The sequence below is a fragment of the Numenius arquata genome, chromosome 9, assembly GCF_964106895.1.
Source record: "Numenius arquata chromosome 9, bNumArq3.hap1.1, whole genome shotgun sequence".
NCBI lineage: Eukaryota > Metazoa > Chordata > Aves > Charadriiformes > Scolopacidae > Numenius > Numenius arquata.
In genome coordinates this window covers 13,934,912-13,950,554 of record NC_133584.1, presented here as the reverse complement: position 1 = coordinate 13,950,554, position 15,643 = coordinate 13,934,912, and the positions used below count along the sequence as shown (strand labels likewise).

The 15,643-nt window shown below is 44.9% G+C and overlaps 1 protein-coding gene across 1 annotated transcript in view; it reads left to right on the top strand.

Moving 5' to 3' along the window:
• The window catches only part of MB21D2 (Mab-21 domain containing 2), a 58,656-nt gene extending 50,307 nt beyond the window's left edge, over positions 1-8,349 (top strand). The window contains exon 2 of the mRNA XM_074153876.1: positions 7,085-8,349. Coding sequence (XP_074009977.1) covers positions 7,085-8,349 — 1,265 coding nt within the window. The remainder of the gene's footprint in view (positions 1-7,084) is intronic.
• The last annotated feature ends 7,294 nt before the right edge of the window (positions 8,350-15,643 follow it).

Below are 15,643 nucleotides of genomic sequence, written 5' to 3'. Positions count from 1 at the left end.
GTGAATGGGCTCTGGCCCTGCCTTTGACAGCAGGTATGTCAGATCCTTGCAAACCTGGCTGGGCTCAGCTTGTCTTAAAGCCTGGGCACAGGCTCCACATCCCCACAAAGTGCAGTTAGTTTCCCAGTGACGCATTTCTGCATATCTCAGAAAACAGTCGTGGAGCTGGGGCATGCAGTGCCACAGGGCAGCTTCTCTATAAAGCCTCTGTGCTGCTTCTTGCTGGAAGTGCTGAATGAATAAGGGGAAATCAGATCTGCTGAATCAAAAGCATTTCTGGTCTCCTCAGAGACACAACTGATTCCTGGAAGCCCTCTGGAGAGCTTTCCTGAGTGGGAATTCACTTGCCCCAGGGCCTCAGGTGGGTCTATGGAGGAATTTAAATGTATACCCCTATTGATATCAGTGGGGACTTAGTGATTTGTTTTATGAGGGGTATGTACCTATGTTTCTTACAAAGTGCTGGGGGTGCAGTAGCAGCAGCACGATGCTCACTTTCTTTCAATATGTTTACTAAAAAACGTTGCTTAAGACAATAGTCAGGTCTGTGCAAGACTGGCTGCAAGTAAGAGGAGACTTCTGCTAGAGCACAAGCTAATGGTTTGAAGAGGGCACACTTTAAATGCAAGGTCAGCTGATGATCAGTGCCAGAACACCACATCATTGCTATTGATTGAGGAAATGAACATCCAAACCTCTTGTTTTGTGGAGATTAAGTTACCTACAAAGTAAGAAGGGACGGGGGGAAGAAGATATCAATGATAATGCCAGCTCAGGTGTTGGACTTATCTAGAGAAAATCTCAATTTTAATTCTGTAGGCTTTCTCCTGGTGTGTAAGGGAGAGAGAAGAGCAGGGAGAAAGACACTTCTAATTTTGTCCAGTTCTCCTTTCCCTCCCTTCTGTCTGTGTGCATGTGTTGAAGTGTGTAAAGCATCCAAGTGCCTCAGTTCTTCTAATCATTCACAGCCAACACTCTGTCTGTTTAGCTCTATGCTGAACCCACAGTGCTTTGGGTCTTTGAGCAGTGTTGGAGAGGGTACTGTGGCATCTTCTGAACTCCAGTGTGGGGCTGAAGGGCAGGTACCGGGCATGATTATTCTGTGCTGCAGCTATTTTTAACAGCTGATGTTACACAGACTTGTGCTGCTTCTCAAATCAGATTAGATGGCAAAGTCAAGAGGTGAGCAGGGAAGCTCGGTGATGAGGAGCAGCAGCTAACATCACTTTTACTTGCTGAATTTGGCTGCACAGCTGCCCACGGACTGCAGCCAGCCCCTTGCCATTAACCTGAGGTTTTTTCCTTCTGGAGAGAAAGGACAAGCTCCTGGTTATATACCCCACAGTTAAGCTTGTGTGCATTGTTTACGTGTGTATGGGGATTACCATGCCTGTAAAAGTCTTCAGCAGCCTGGCCATGGTATCATTGTGGTTTAGTAACCTCTTGCTTGCCTCCTGTGCTAGTGATGTATAGAATAGATTTGTGATGTTAAGAAGTTGAAGATGATCTGTGAGGGAGCACATTAGGTTTCTGAGCCAGCTTGCAACCCTTCCCTGGTACAGAAAGTCTGCAAGGACAGGAGTGTTGCAGTAACTCATGGTCTCAGCAGCTTACAGGGAGCCTTGCAAGCTGTGCAGGAGGAGTGGGTGATGTAGGGGTCAAGGAAGAAAATCAAGGCTGTGTACTGTGTGGACCATCTTCTCCCTAGCAGGCTGGTGTGGAATGTGAGCAAGACGTTTGCTACTACAGATGCTGGGGTCTATGTTGGAGAACAGGAGCAGTGCAGAGCTAGTGCCTGGGTCTGTCTTGGTGCCCAGAAGCACTCCCATGACATGCTTCTGCGTGCTGCAAGTCCTCCTTTATGGAGCCTTTATGAGCACCCTACTGCTCTTTGGACCCGTCTCTATTTCCCATGCAGCAGAAGTGTCCCTTAATTCAGTGACTGCCTGAACTTCACCCCATTCAATTTGATGAGACCAGGTTAGACTAACAGAATGGCACCTTTCTTTGTTCCCATTTTCTTTTGGTGACAGTGATTGCATATTTAAGGCATCAGGAAGGAAGACTTCAAGAAGGAACCCCTTATTAGGAAATGCGTATGTTAGAAATAAGTTTTTGTGTAATATTTCTTGTGGTCAGTTTCTTCAAAGACAGGTCTGTACTTTCCTCCTTATTTACACAAAGCTGGTTGTGAAATAGGAGCAGATCCCAGTACACACTGCAATGGTCATGAAATCATTTAATCTGAAATTCTGTAATGGATGGAGAGCATCTTTGCATTGCCTTTTTTTTTTTTTTTGATGGGAAGAATAGTCTTTGTGCATGTGCATCAGAGCCCCAGTTCATTCAAGGATGTATCCCAAATGTAGATGTTACGTAAAAGTGAAATCTCTTTTCTCTGTCTTTATTCTCCTTGTATAACTGTGCTTGGAGTAGAAATAAATCCTATTCTCCTGCCACTGAAGGAATAACAATAGAATGAAATTCTGTCTGTAGAAGTCATTTGCTCACCTGTGTTATTCTGAACTGACTGTTCAGTAAACTAACCAGCAAGCTTGGCCTACGGGTGCTGCTCCTAATTCTCACATTCCCTGCTTTTCTCATGCTTGTAAGCATACTTGTCTGTTATGATGTCAAGTTGTATAGCTTGAAAATGTCTTAAACTAGTTTCACAGCTAGTAAAACAGAACTTACTTTAACGTGCATTAGACAGAAGTGGTAACTGGACACCAATCTTTTACTTAGCAGAATACCAGCTTTGCCAAACAACCTTTTCAAAAGAGCGTGTCACACAAGATATAACTACAAATTATGTGTTTTTCCTGGTAGCAGCAAGAAACTTCTTAAATATCAATGAGCCTACTTTGATGCCATGAGAGCTGGTCCTTCAGCTAAAATAAAATTTTTCATGTTTGACCCTATAAGTTCTGCGTTCAGTTTTCACAGACAACTCCACAGGGCTTCTACAAATTTCATAAGGTAATTTGTGACCACTATTCCCTCCTCCTCCCAGATGGTCTTGGTACTGAGGTGGAAAGAAGAGAACTCAAATGTCCCACTGGTGCTATTATTTTAAGTACTTGGGTCAAGTAACCAACCTTGATATTTTTCTTCTTTGCATTCACAGTTACATGCTTGCTGAGCTGGAGTGCTCGCTTCTGTTGTAGGTCACGGTTGTCTCAGCTTGTGTTTGTGCTATGGAAATTTGGGATGAAAGCTTTGTGCGAGGGCAATGTATGCCATACAGTGTTGGCTAATGGGATTCCTTGAAACCCCTTCACATTTCAAATAGATTTATGAATAAGGGGGGCAGTTTGAACACATTGCAAACCCCTAAAGCCTTAGTGAATCCTGAATTTGGCCATCTCAACTATTTATAGAACATTCTATGCCTATTCTAAATATATTTTCCTCAAGGGGACCTCATCTAAACCCCCTGCTCCACAGCTTAAATTGGATCAGCAATGCTGCTATGATCTGTTAACAAAAATTCCTTCTCTAGCTCTGTGGCAGAGCTGAAGTTGTTGGTCCAGGCCTTGAAGGGGAAATTCTGTGCCAGGCAGAGCTCAGGGGTTTGGGTTTAAATTCTGCAGCCAGCCAGGTAGAGAGATATTGATGACATTGGATCATTTCCTGTAGACATTACCTGTTTTTTGTTTTGGGTTTGTGGGGGGGGTTGGGGTTTTTTTTGTTGTTGGTTTTTGTTTGGTTTTTTTTTATGTTCCTTCTCTGCTGGTAGGTCTAGAGTTCTAGGGGGGAGGGGAAAGTGACTTATTGGCAGTGCATGGCACCTTTCCCTTTCAGGAGTCTTCAGCCTTGCAAACTAGGCTTAATGGTGAGCATACAAAACATTTTCTTTCCAGAGGAAGTGTAAAGAGGGTTCTGTGGGCAGAAATCATTTCCTATTGCAAGGATGCTTGACACTGGTGTTCTCTTTTCTTTCTCTGCTATAAGGAAGAGAAGTGTCTCTTCTGTGGGAGTACCTACGTGACAGTGCTTGAAGAGCTGTGCCTCTGACCATATGGGGTGGTTCTTCCTGAAATGTTTTCCACGCAGAAGCCTCCTCTGTGCTAGCTGACGTTTTGTAGGGCAGGCTGTACAGTCTTTGTCCAGTGCAAGCTTCACTTTGTGCTAGTAAAGGCAGGAGCGCTGTAAGATGGTGCAGAACTAACATTGCAGGAGTGGCTCCTGCTCTCCTCTGGCTTTGGAGGTTGATCATACATGTTGACTGTTATTTTCTGGGCAGATGGGCATGGGGTGTTTAGAAAGCATAGGTTGAATGGTGTCAGACTGTCAATTCTATTGCTCCCATATAAGGACAGAGGAACTCTTCAGGCCAAGGAGAGCAACTCATGCCACAATAGATTCCATAGTGGAGAATCTCTACCTTTTAGAAAAATCATACGATTTTCTTTTTCAGTCAAAGTCTCTGGCTGTACTATAGTATAGAATTTTTAGTGCAAACAGCATGCTGCAGAACTTCGCAGGACATTTTTCATCCTTCAAGTTTAAAAATATTTAGAAAAATACATCCTTTATTCAATTATATAGGTTTGAACAGTTTCTTCTGTAGGACAGTTACATTCGGTCTGCCTCTCTCAGGAACATCTGCAGATCACAGTCCTGAGTGGAAAATTTTGGGCCAGTGTAGAGGCAGGATGGGCTATCAGGACCCTACATATCCTGAATAGCTGTGCTGCACCACAGTAAGGGTCGGTACTGATTTGTATGCTTGAAAAAAGGCAACTGCTCCCTGTCCCTGATGGGAATGACCCAGACTTTACTCCATGGGTCTTGGACTCAACTTACAACTGGGGTGTAAAGCACCAAGGCTGCTCACACTGGTTCCAGGACAGGATTTGGAAGCAGCGTGTCAGTACTGTCTCCAGAAGTCACATCAAGTTAGTTACCCATTAGAAATCCCCTTCTTCTAGGTAGAACAAAGGAGTGACTGCCACTTACTTGGCCTCAGGGGTAGAGAAGCCTGCGCAAGGCTTTGTTACTCCATAGATCAGGGTGACATAGCTCACTGTGTATCTAAGCCTCAGAAAATGTCTTTGAGTTTGACAGACGCTTTTCTGTATGGGGCAGCATGTGGCAAGATCGCAGAATGGGATTAGCTAGGGACTTAGCAGGAAGAGTTTTTAGCACTCCTCCAGAGCTATTTCCTTCTCTTGCAGCCTCTGGAGCTGCATGAAATGGAAAGGGTTATGTCCTTGCCCACCGGGCAGGATAATCATCCCAGCTCGTTGCAGCAAAACAGACTGGGTCCAATGCTCTTGGAAACAATGAAACAGGTAAAGTGCATCTAACAAGGAATTTCACATGGGGGATTGGACAGTTACCCTGAATATTGCCCCAAGACGCATTCCCCTTCACACACAGGCCTCTTCCTACAGTCTCCTTGGCTCTTCCAAGGAATCGGTGTCAGTATAGCTTTAAATTTTGCTCTGGTTATGGCTTATTTATGTGTATGCAGGTATAGTTTCATTGCCCCTGCCCTAGCATGCAGGAAAGGACAGGTGAGTCTCCCCAGCAGCACTGCAGTGCCACTGCTAGTGCAGCCTTGGGGTGCTGCTGCTGCTGCACTCTGCTAGAGAGACCTGCTCCATTCAGGCAATATCTGTGATCCCGTGGGAATGCATTAACTCAGGAAAGGCTCTGCAGTACCTGGGGCTGTGCCACAATGGGTGCTTGGACTCTGGTGCTGATCATTTGTGTTAATATTTCAGTAAAGAAACACTCCTAATGGGTCTCTCTGTGGTTCCTGGTCTGACAGTGTGATCGGCAGGTCTCTGGCTCTCCTCATCATGCCTCTGGCTACTTATTCCCACTGATGTCTCTTTAAGACTGGATTCCTTGTAATGGAAGGCCTCCACTCTTGATATAAACAAACTATAGTGCCATTTGGAAGGCAGACTAAGTAATGCATGCTAACAAAAACTAGTACATTTGTGCTTTTAAGAAATAGTGATATGTCCCTTTCGCATAAAAGATTCAGCTTCTCCATTCAGAGTCCTTGGCCTTGGCTCCCTGGTGGCCTGGGTGTGTTGTCTGAACTGAGGCTGGGAAGGAATCAAGAGCATTTAACCACACCAGGAGGGAAACCGCCCAGATAGCAGAAGCAGACTACAGAGCACTCAAAGTGCAGAACTCGATTTTAAACCTAATTTGAACATTGAATGAGGTGCTAATATCTCAGCTACGGTGTGGAGTCTCTTCTCAGTCTGCTGTTCTCATGCTGTGAACAGAGTATAGTGGTATATATAGAATACACAGTCAAAGACTGGCTTTGCGCAAGTGGTGCGGGCAGTGCAGGGTGAAGGGAAGAGTCTGGTTTTGGTGATGAAAATAGAAATCTGTCTTCATGTCTGTGCTCTGGAGAGCTGATCAGATATTTTATGGCATGATACCATCATTGTAGGTTGAAGAACCAATTTCAGAGCTGGCTTCTGTAATTGCCTAATAGTTTAACCTGTCTCCATTCCTTCATAAGAGGAGGACGTATTGCCTTTGTTCATGTTGCCTTGTTCATCAGTAAATGTAAAGCAAATTGTAAAATCAGACCTGCTTGAACTAACATTTGTAGGTATTCATTCACTCGCGCACAAATGAACTTCCAGCTTTTTTCTTATACTGGAGAGAAAATAAGAACAGTGAGTCAGTTAATATTCTCTTTTCTTCTGGCCGTGTCAGGGAAGCATTTGGATACCATGGAAATAAGCGACAATATTGGGAAAAATTGGTTTAGAAGGTGCTTAAGAAGTTACATTTAGTCCTGGAAGTAGCTTTGCTGTGTTTTACCAGAGGCTTCTTCTTTTTTCCATTGCTCCCAGTATAATATTTAGGATGGACTTCGCCCATTCCCAGGAGTGCAGGAAAGGCCCTGCCTTGAGTCAGGTGGGACTAAAGGTTGGCTGAGTGCTGGGCGTGATGTATGTTTGTGTTACACAAACAGTAATGGATACCTCTGGTTGCTTTTTTTTTCCAGCTGGGCATGGGGTGGGTTTAAATCCTAGTTAAATCGTGTATCCCAGATCTGTTTGCTTTCTCTTAAAAGGACTTCTCTTTCTCTCTTTTGCAGGCATGGTTCAGAAACTTGACCAGAAGCTGCCTGTAGCCAATGAGTACCTGCTGCTTTCAGGTGGTGTGCGGGAAGGTGTGGTGGACATTGATCTTGATGAGCTGAATGTTTATGCACGAGGCACAGACTATGACATGGACTTCACCCTGCTTGTGCCTGCACTGAAGCTGCACGACCGCAACCAACCAGTCACTCTGGACATGCGCCACTCAGCTTTGTGCCACTCCTGGCTGAGCCTGCGTCTGTTTGATGAAGGAACTATCAGCAAATGGAAGGACTGCTGCACGATCGTGGACCATATCAATGGAGCTACCAATTATTTCTTCTCTCCAACAAAAGTTGCAGACTGGTTCTATGACTCCATTAGCATCGTCCTCTCTGAGATCCAGAAAAAGCCTCAGCGAGGGATGCCAAAGGTGGAGAAGGTAGAAAAGAATGGGACTATCATATCTATCATTTTGGGAGTGGGCAGCAGCCGCATGCTGTACGACATTGTCCCTGTGGTGTCCTTCAAAGGTTGGCCAGCTGTGGCCCAGAGCTGGCTGATGGAGAACCACTTCTGGGATGGGAAGATCACAGAGGAGGAAGTCATAAGTGGGTTTTACTTAGTGCCTGCATGTTCCTACAAGGGGAAGAAGGACAATGAATGGAGGCTGTCATTTGCCAGAAGTGAAGTGCAGCTGAAAAAGTGTATCTCCAGCAGCCTCATGCAAGCCTATCAGGCCTGCAAAGCTATCATCATCAAATTGCTGTCCCGCCCCAAAGCCATTAGTCCATATCACTTGCGCAGCATGATGCTGTGGGCTTGTGACAGGCTACCAGCCAGCTACTTGGCCCAGGAGGACTATGCAGCCCATTTCCTCCTGGGTCTCATTGATGATCTCCAGCACTGCTTGGTCAACAAGATGTGCCCTAACTATTTCATCCCCCAGTGCAACATGCTGGAGCATCTCTCTGAAGAAACTGTCATGCTGCATGCACGGAAGCTGTCCTCAGTCCGCTCAGACCCTGCCGAACACCTTCGAACTGCCATCGAACATGTCAAAGCAGCCAACCGGCTAACGCTAGAGCTCCAACGGCGGGGCAGCACCACCAGCATCCCCTCACCGCAGTCAGATGGAGGGGACACCAACCAGCCTGATGACCGATTAGCCAAAAAGTTGCAACAGCTAGTGACTGAGAACCCCGGGAAATCCATCTCCGTCTTCATTAACCCAGATGATGTCACAAGGCCCCACTTCAGAATTGATGATAAATTTTTCTGAGCTTTCCTCAATGTTTCCTGGGATATTTTTCTTTTGTTTCATTTTAAAATACTCTTGCAGTGTGCAGGTTTTTTTGTTTGGTTTTCCTTGATGACTTAGTCTCTTGTTTTTTACATATCCAGCGTAGATTGGATCTGTTAAGAACAATCTGAATAAATTATAATTCCTGGTTCTGCAGGACGGTGCAGATTTTGAAACAGTATATTACTATTTCATATGCTGCTTTGATTTTTTTTTGCCCACCCAGCCCCATTGTCTGTGAGTAGTTTCTAAAGGAGAACATAAACCGTAAACACACACGCCACAGTCTAACATAGACTTTTTTTTTTTTTCAAGCTTCCATAATTTATGTACATTGTTGGGCCTGGGGAAGGCAGAACTCACCTTCCATTGCTTCAGAAATTCACTTCCTTTTCCATGAGCTTCCATCACCCTAAAGAAATGAGAAGGTACTCTGGGTTGGAAAGCACTACTAGTAATTTGACAAGGCCAAATCTACTGGGCTGAAGCCCAGTTCATCTGTTCTTCACGCTTCTCACACTAGGAGAAAAAGTTGACTTCAAAGATGATGATGCAGCTTTTGGGGGAAAGAGTTGTTTCTGTTTTGATCTACTTTTTGAATGTAATTGTTCACAATTGGACCTTGTACAGTCCAGAGGGTTGTTTCTGCTGCTTTTCCATGCGGAATAAGGTTATGGAATGTTAGTTTTAGTGTGTGTAATTATTCAAAGCCTTATTTAAATTCTATTAAAGAACATACCATTATAAATGTTAATTGCACTAATGAAATCTCTGCCATTACCTCAGTCCCACTGTTTGTGTTTCTTTCATGAATTAGCATCTGTTATTAGGTCTCAGTATTGCAGATTGCTTGAGGCCCCTTGGGTCTCATGGTTTCAGGTGATTTCTTGATTGTCTTTTGTAAAAGGCTCTTCCTTGTTAGCCCTGCAATGTGTGAGAAGTCAGATTTTTGCATTGGCATATTTCTTTGGATGCGTATTGTGTGTTGCAGTGCATATTGCATTAATATGTATTGCATGTTGTTGAAACAGGTCTACCATTAGATAAGGATGTAATGCTAAAGCAGTGGTATGTGCAAAGTGAATCAGCCAGACCTCGAGCAAAGGAGCTACCTTGCTTCTGTAATGCATGTATTAGGCCTGATCCTTTATGGCAGTTACCATTCCCTTGACTCCTCTGGACTTTCTGACTTACCCTGGGACATGTGAGATCTTACTTTGGTCTCATGTTTGCAGAAGTTGTGTTTGTATGTAAACTTGTGGTGCAACAGTAGCCTTGAACAACACATACGCTTTCCTTTTGTGTGTAGGGTAAGATGTATGGTAACAAGGGTTAGTCTGAGCCAAAAATAATTCCGAGAGTCCAAGGATAGAGTAACTTTTTGTGGCTGGCTGGCCAGTGACTGATATTTAGGCCTTAAATCAGCAATTTGGGCTTACTGATTATCCCAGAGAAGCTGTTCTGATCCAAACTTGATGCATGTTTTAAAATGTGATTATTAGAGCAGTTTGAAGTATTTTTTAAATATTTGACAGACAAATGAGGTGCATATCTAGTAAATTCTAACAGATAAAAATTGTGTATGAAAAATGTGTCACTTTTTCAGCCCAGCCTTTCTAGTAAAGAAACCAGGCTGGTGGAGCAACACACCAGCAGCTTTGGAAACTGCTTGATTGGATGGCAGGGAGGTTTCAATATCTGATCTAATGCCCAGGTCATGTCTTAAAACAAAACTTTGGCTCCTTCATTTCTTGGGCATATTTGAAAACTTCACCCCATTGCTGTAGCCAAGATGTTCACATTTACCTGAATTTACTGGTACACACTTACATGAGCCTGAAGAAGCTCCTAGAAGTTGCTGGCTAGGTGGAGTGAATGAGGATTTAATTTTAAAGCACAATTGGCTAGTGATTGTGAGCCCCGGTGCAGCTGCGGTTATGGTCTGGGAAAGGACATGTATTGACTTCAGCAGAAGCAGAACTGGGTCCTACCAGTGTGGCTGTTGCCAAAGATGAGTCTCCATTTAAATCTGTGTAACCTGCTGGGGGATGCAGGAGAACCAGCTGGGAATCCTCTCCAGAAGTGCTTGGATAATGCAGATTCATTGAAATGGTCTTTTACTCAGTTTCCAGGACTTCTATCTGTTGGAAAAAGAGTCTGGGCTGCAAGATGAATCTTCCCATCGCCACATGAGAGAGATCTGCTCAGCACAAAGCAGCAGTAGCCTGGCAGGCAGAGTACTTCCCCGAGAGTCCCAGTGTCTGTCCCGGTGCTCCTGAGTTAAGCAGAAACACAACCTTCCTCATGCCAGTTCAAGTCCCGATGACCAGCAGTTTGGCTAGCCCACATCAAGCTCTGGTGTGTGCTCCTTTTTTTTTGGTTTTAATTAAAAAACATTTTGAAAAGTATCCATCTTGTTCTTCCTGCATTGTGAGGAAAATGTGTGTGTGTTGGGTTTTTTTGTGGGGGAGAGGAGGCTTGGATTTTTACTGGACTGGAAAGCAATTTCCCAGGTAAGTCTGAGAGAACGTATCCTCTGACTGGACTATCTGTCTTACAGGGAGGCAGAATCCTAACCTCCAGGTGGTTTTGAACATCAGTCTATTTGCTTCTTTCCACATACTATAGCTCAATTTCATGAAGCAGGCTGCCAGCCTGGAAAGGTGATGTGGGCTTTCTGTATCAGAGAACACCGAAGGCTCTGTTTTCTCCCTCTCCTACTGTCCCCTCTTGCCTTTGAGCATATGCTGGGGCTTGCAAAATTTGAAAGTAGTGAGTTGCTTCAGATACAAATGATCTATTCTTCGCTACTCCCTGCAAGTTTCAAGAGGACCACAGTGCTTTTCCTATTGGGGAGTTCTTGGAAAGTCCTTCATGCAAGCATTTTAGAGCACCTAACCCTGTGGGGTTAAAGACTTGGCCAATCTGACAAACACTGGAGTAAGAGGGGGTTTGCTTTAAACTAGCCGTGTTTCAAGCATCATCTTTCCTAGTCAGCAGGGAAGTCATCTTCCCTAGTGACGTCAAGAGGAGACAAATCAGAGCTGTGAGCCCATGTCTCAATGGGAGCTTCAGTTCTGCACCCACTGCCATGGGAATAATGTGAATAAAGAAGAAAGTTGGTTGGCTTTTTTGTTTGTTTGGGGGGTTTTTTTGTGGTTTTGTTTTGTTTTGTTTTTTTCTTCTGCCCATTAGCTACCTCTCTTTTGGCAGATGATGTTGCAAAAGGACTGGGACAATTAGTGGGGGCCTGGTGGCATATGAAAGAACGTAGGAGTTTCCATGTATTTGTCTGCGTAGCACTGCCCTCCTACAGTGCTTAAAGGAGAGGGGGGTCCCAGCCAAGAAGGTCTGGCTTTGAGGCAGCAGAAAGGTGAGGAGGAAGAAAAAATGCTCTTCAGAGGCTCCACTTCCATATCTCAGTGTGAGCCTCCTTGGGGATCCTGGCTGTGGTCCTGCTCTTGGGACAAGCTTTTGCCTTTGCTCTCTCCATGGGGCTTCTGGCCACTAGCACAATAGGAGATGCAGCTCATTTCACTGGTTCTAGTTGTCACTTCTTCTAGGAGACCCTGAAGAACCTGTCACTTCAGGGGGACACCTGAGCTGCTGCAGAACTGACAGAAACACCAGCCAGTGGGGGTGGTACTCTGTGCTGTGTTGGGGGGAGTACTCAAATTGGAGCAGAATGGAACAACAAATAGCCCAAGAGGTTTGTGAAAGCCTGCAGTCTGCTCCTTCAAGCATGTTGTGTGAACATGTCACTTCTGGCTGGCTGTGATAAATCGGTTTCTCCACATTGTCCAATACTGTAGCCTGGAGAAATGGTGCAGTAACCAGAAAACTACAACTGAGCATCAGAGTCATTCTTTGCACGAGATTCAGCAAAATTCTGGCAGGAGTTTAACCATCCACTGCCCAAAATAGAGGCCAGTCCTCAAAAGCTGTTTTTTAACAATCTGTCTTTTCTATTGTCCTTCTGTCACTGTGAGAAATAGCTCTAATTTTGATCTACGTTCTTGGACTTTCTGTCATTGCCTTGTTCCAGCGTGGAGCAACCTTGCTTTGGCAGCAGCGGTGGTGGCTCTGGGCTCAACAGAGGCATCCAAGCTCTGTGCCCTTCCACTTCTTGGCCTCCTATGGAGGCTGATCGTACACGTGAGACAGGCTTGCGTCTGCAACAAATTGACAGATCAGTGCCTGAAATGGGCACTGGCAGACAGCAGTCACTCTTGACACAAGATACGCCCTCAGCTTTTGTTGGCCAGTGTCGTGGGCCATATGAAATGATCCCCAGGCTCTCTCTGCGGGCAGTGGGCTCTAAAACAAGCACAGGGTGTCTGGCTTCACGCAAGATGCTGCGCTGGTGCTGTTTGCCAAGCTGTCGAGCAGGCACCAGTGGCTAGCAGCCTCCAATCAGTTGGTTAAATTTTCTGTTGAATCTGCAGATGCAGGGAAAAATGACTACTTCAAAGTCTCAGAAGGCCAGATATTCCTGAAGGTCACATTGCTCTGCTCTCCAGAGCCTGTGACGGGTGCTTGGACCCGGCTCCACGCAGCTGCAGCTTCTGAAAATGTTTCTGTAAAGAAGGTTTATTTAGGTGTCTCTCCAATCTGCTTGCTGTAGAGTGATGAATACGCACGTGGCAGCTGGTTAATAGGACCAAAAGTGTCCAGGAGGTGGTGGCTGGGGCTGGCAGGTCATAGGACGGGGCCCATATCCCATTAAAGTCCATTGGCACTTGAAAACGTGCTTGAAACAAAGTTTGTGTGCTTTGCTGGATCAAGCTGATTGTGATCAGACCAGAAGTAAGCAGACGTCTGTCATATTTGATTAACCCCTACATAATACAAGCAACCATGCATAATGCGAGTGGATATGGCAGAGGGAAAGGGGAAGATAGACTTTGCTAATGAGTATTTCACGATTGTTTTTTAAAGGTGTGCGTAGCTGGTGCCTATAATTGCTTAAAAAACGTCCATCTGTCCCTTTTTGCAGGTTCAGCGCTGGATATGTTTTTGCCGCTTGGTTTTGTATTAAAGCCAGCGTGTTGGAAAGGTCACTGGGCACCTGAGTGCAATGATGCTCAGCTTCTCCTGGCATTGCTCAGTGATTACAAATATTCAGCATGCAAATAGCTTGCTCAACTTCAGCAAGTACATCATCTCCCTCCTGCCAGCCTTGTTTGGTGTTAGCTAATGGACTTTTAACATTATACAGCTTCAGAGAGCAACTGTCTCTAATAGCTCCTGATTAAGCTCTCCAGAAAGGCAAATAACCATCATGGAGCAAAGGCTAAACAAGGGGAGGGGGGCAAAAAAGCACGGATGTTGAAAAGTTGCTGGCCACGGGACTCTTGCTGACGTGTTTTGTATTTAGGGAAATTCAGCATTATATTTAGCATATTTTGGCTTTTGAGAACTGTCTATCAAATGGAGCCCAATTTATTTCCTCTGAATGCTTTTAGAATAGTGATAAAATAGCCCTCCATCCCTTCTCCTCCCCCTTTGCCCATTTATAATCTATTATTTTAGGGCTGTTCCGAGGAACTATTGTGTTTTCCTATTATCTTTGTCCCTGGCTCAGCACTGTGCTTCCAAGCTGAATGTAGGCTTTTGGGTGTTATTTTTATCTTACTGACCTTCTGTGGCAGAGGAATACACTCTCATTCAGACTCCAGACAGCCTGATCTGCTGAGCAGAGAGATGTGGGTGCATATAGGGAGCGTCAGGCTCCCTTTAAGGTGACTCGGCCCTCTCAGTTTTTGTGTGTTTGGAATATCAATGTGGAAGACATGACTGAGGTCTTGTTATGGACAGGGAAGACATGATACGTGATTCTGAAGTCAAGCAAGCCTTAGAGCACAGTGGAAGTTGAGCCCAAACAGCCACTTTTCTCCCTGATTCTCTCAGCCCCTTTGACCCATTAGTTTTAGCTTTCATTCTGGGAGGTGGAGAGAGATGAGCTGCTTTTGAACACTTCGGTGGGTACAAATCATAGCTTTGGCTTAGGGTGTTAAAGACTTCAGTCATTAATGGCTTTGTCTCCAGGGCTCCCTGTTGCTTTATGCCCTATCGTGACATTGGTGGGACGGGGAGAGGCTTTTATGGTCTGTTCAACCAGATCTGTGAGAAGAAAAGAATGGCCTTTTTTCATGAATCATGGAATCATTTTGGTTGGAAAAGACCCTTAAGATCATCAAGTCCAATAGTAAATCTAACACTGCTAAGTCCACCACTAAACCATGTCCCTAAGTGCAACGTCTACACATCTTTTAAATACCTCCAGGGATCATGACTCAACCACTTTCCTGGGCAGCCTGTTCCAATGCTTAATAACCCTTTGGTGAAGAAATTTTTCCTGATATCCAATCACGGGGGCTAGTGACCTTGTGTCCTTCTGCCTTCGGTGGGCCAAGGCTCACGCACACAGTATGTTAATAGCCACTTCTAAGGTTTCAACTGATCAGACAATAAAGGCCAAGGTGCTTCTGTGAAAACCAGCCAGCTCCCCTCCCTGGCTGTAGCAAGAAAAAACCCAAAGCTGCTACCTTCATTTAGCTTCCCTTAGAGGCTCCCTCTATTTGCTAGTGGTTCTGGCTAGTCTTGGTTGATGTACAAGTTCTGCATTCATTACATTACTTTGTTAACCACTGGTGACAGAACTGGGATTGGCAAGTGGTGTCTTTAATCCCTGGACGGCTGTGAGTACATATAGATGTTATCTTGCTGGATACTTGAACTGGCTGCACTAATGTCATCTCTCCTGCTAATGAAAATGGAGGGAACGATGGTGGGAAGTTGCTACAGAAAGCCTCCAGAAAAAACACGAGCCCATCAGTTAAAGGAAACACTAGAAACTGAACCCAACCGCCAGAATCCCACCAGCAAGTTGTGACTAAGGACTGATAAATCCACCAAGGGATATGTTACCAGATTAGTAGTACAAAGCTAGTTCCTCACTTGTTCTTTCCCCAGGGCATGGCTCTATTCAGTTTCAAGACCCCCCTGTAGGTAGAATGTGAAACCCAGCCCACCAGGAGGCATGGAGAGCAAATGCTGCTCAACTGGTTCCTCCAGTCTCTTTCTCCATTGCACTCAGCCTGCCCCATGCCCCTCTCCAAAGCATCTTTAAATAAACTCTCCAGAGGTGTTCTGCTACACAGTAATGAACTAAAATGAAATAACATGCTGCTGAATGGAGCTGGATAAATGCCTTCTCATATTTTGTTATAATCACCTAGAGCAACCTCATTGTCTGTGTCATCTGTCTCTC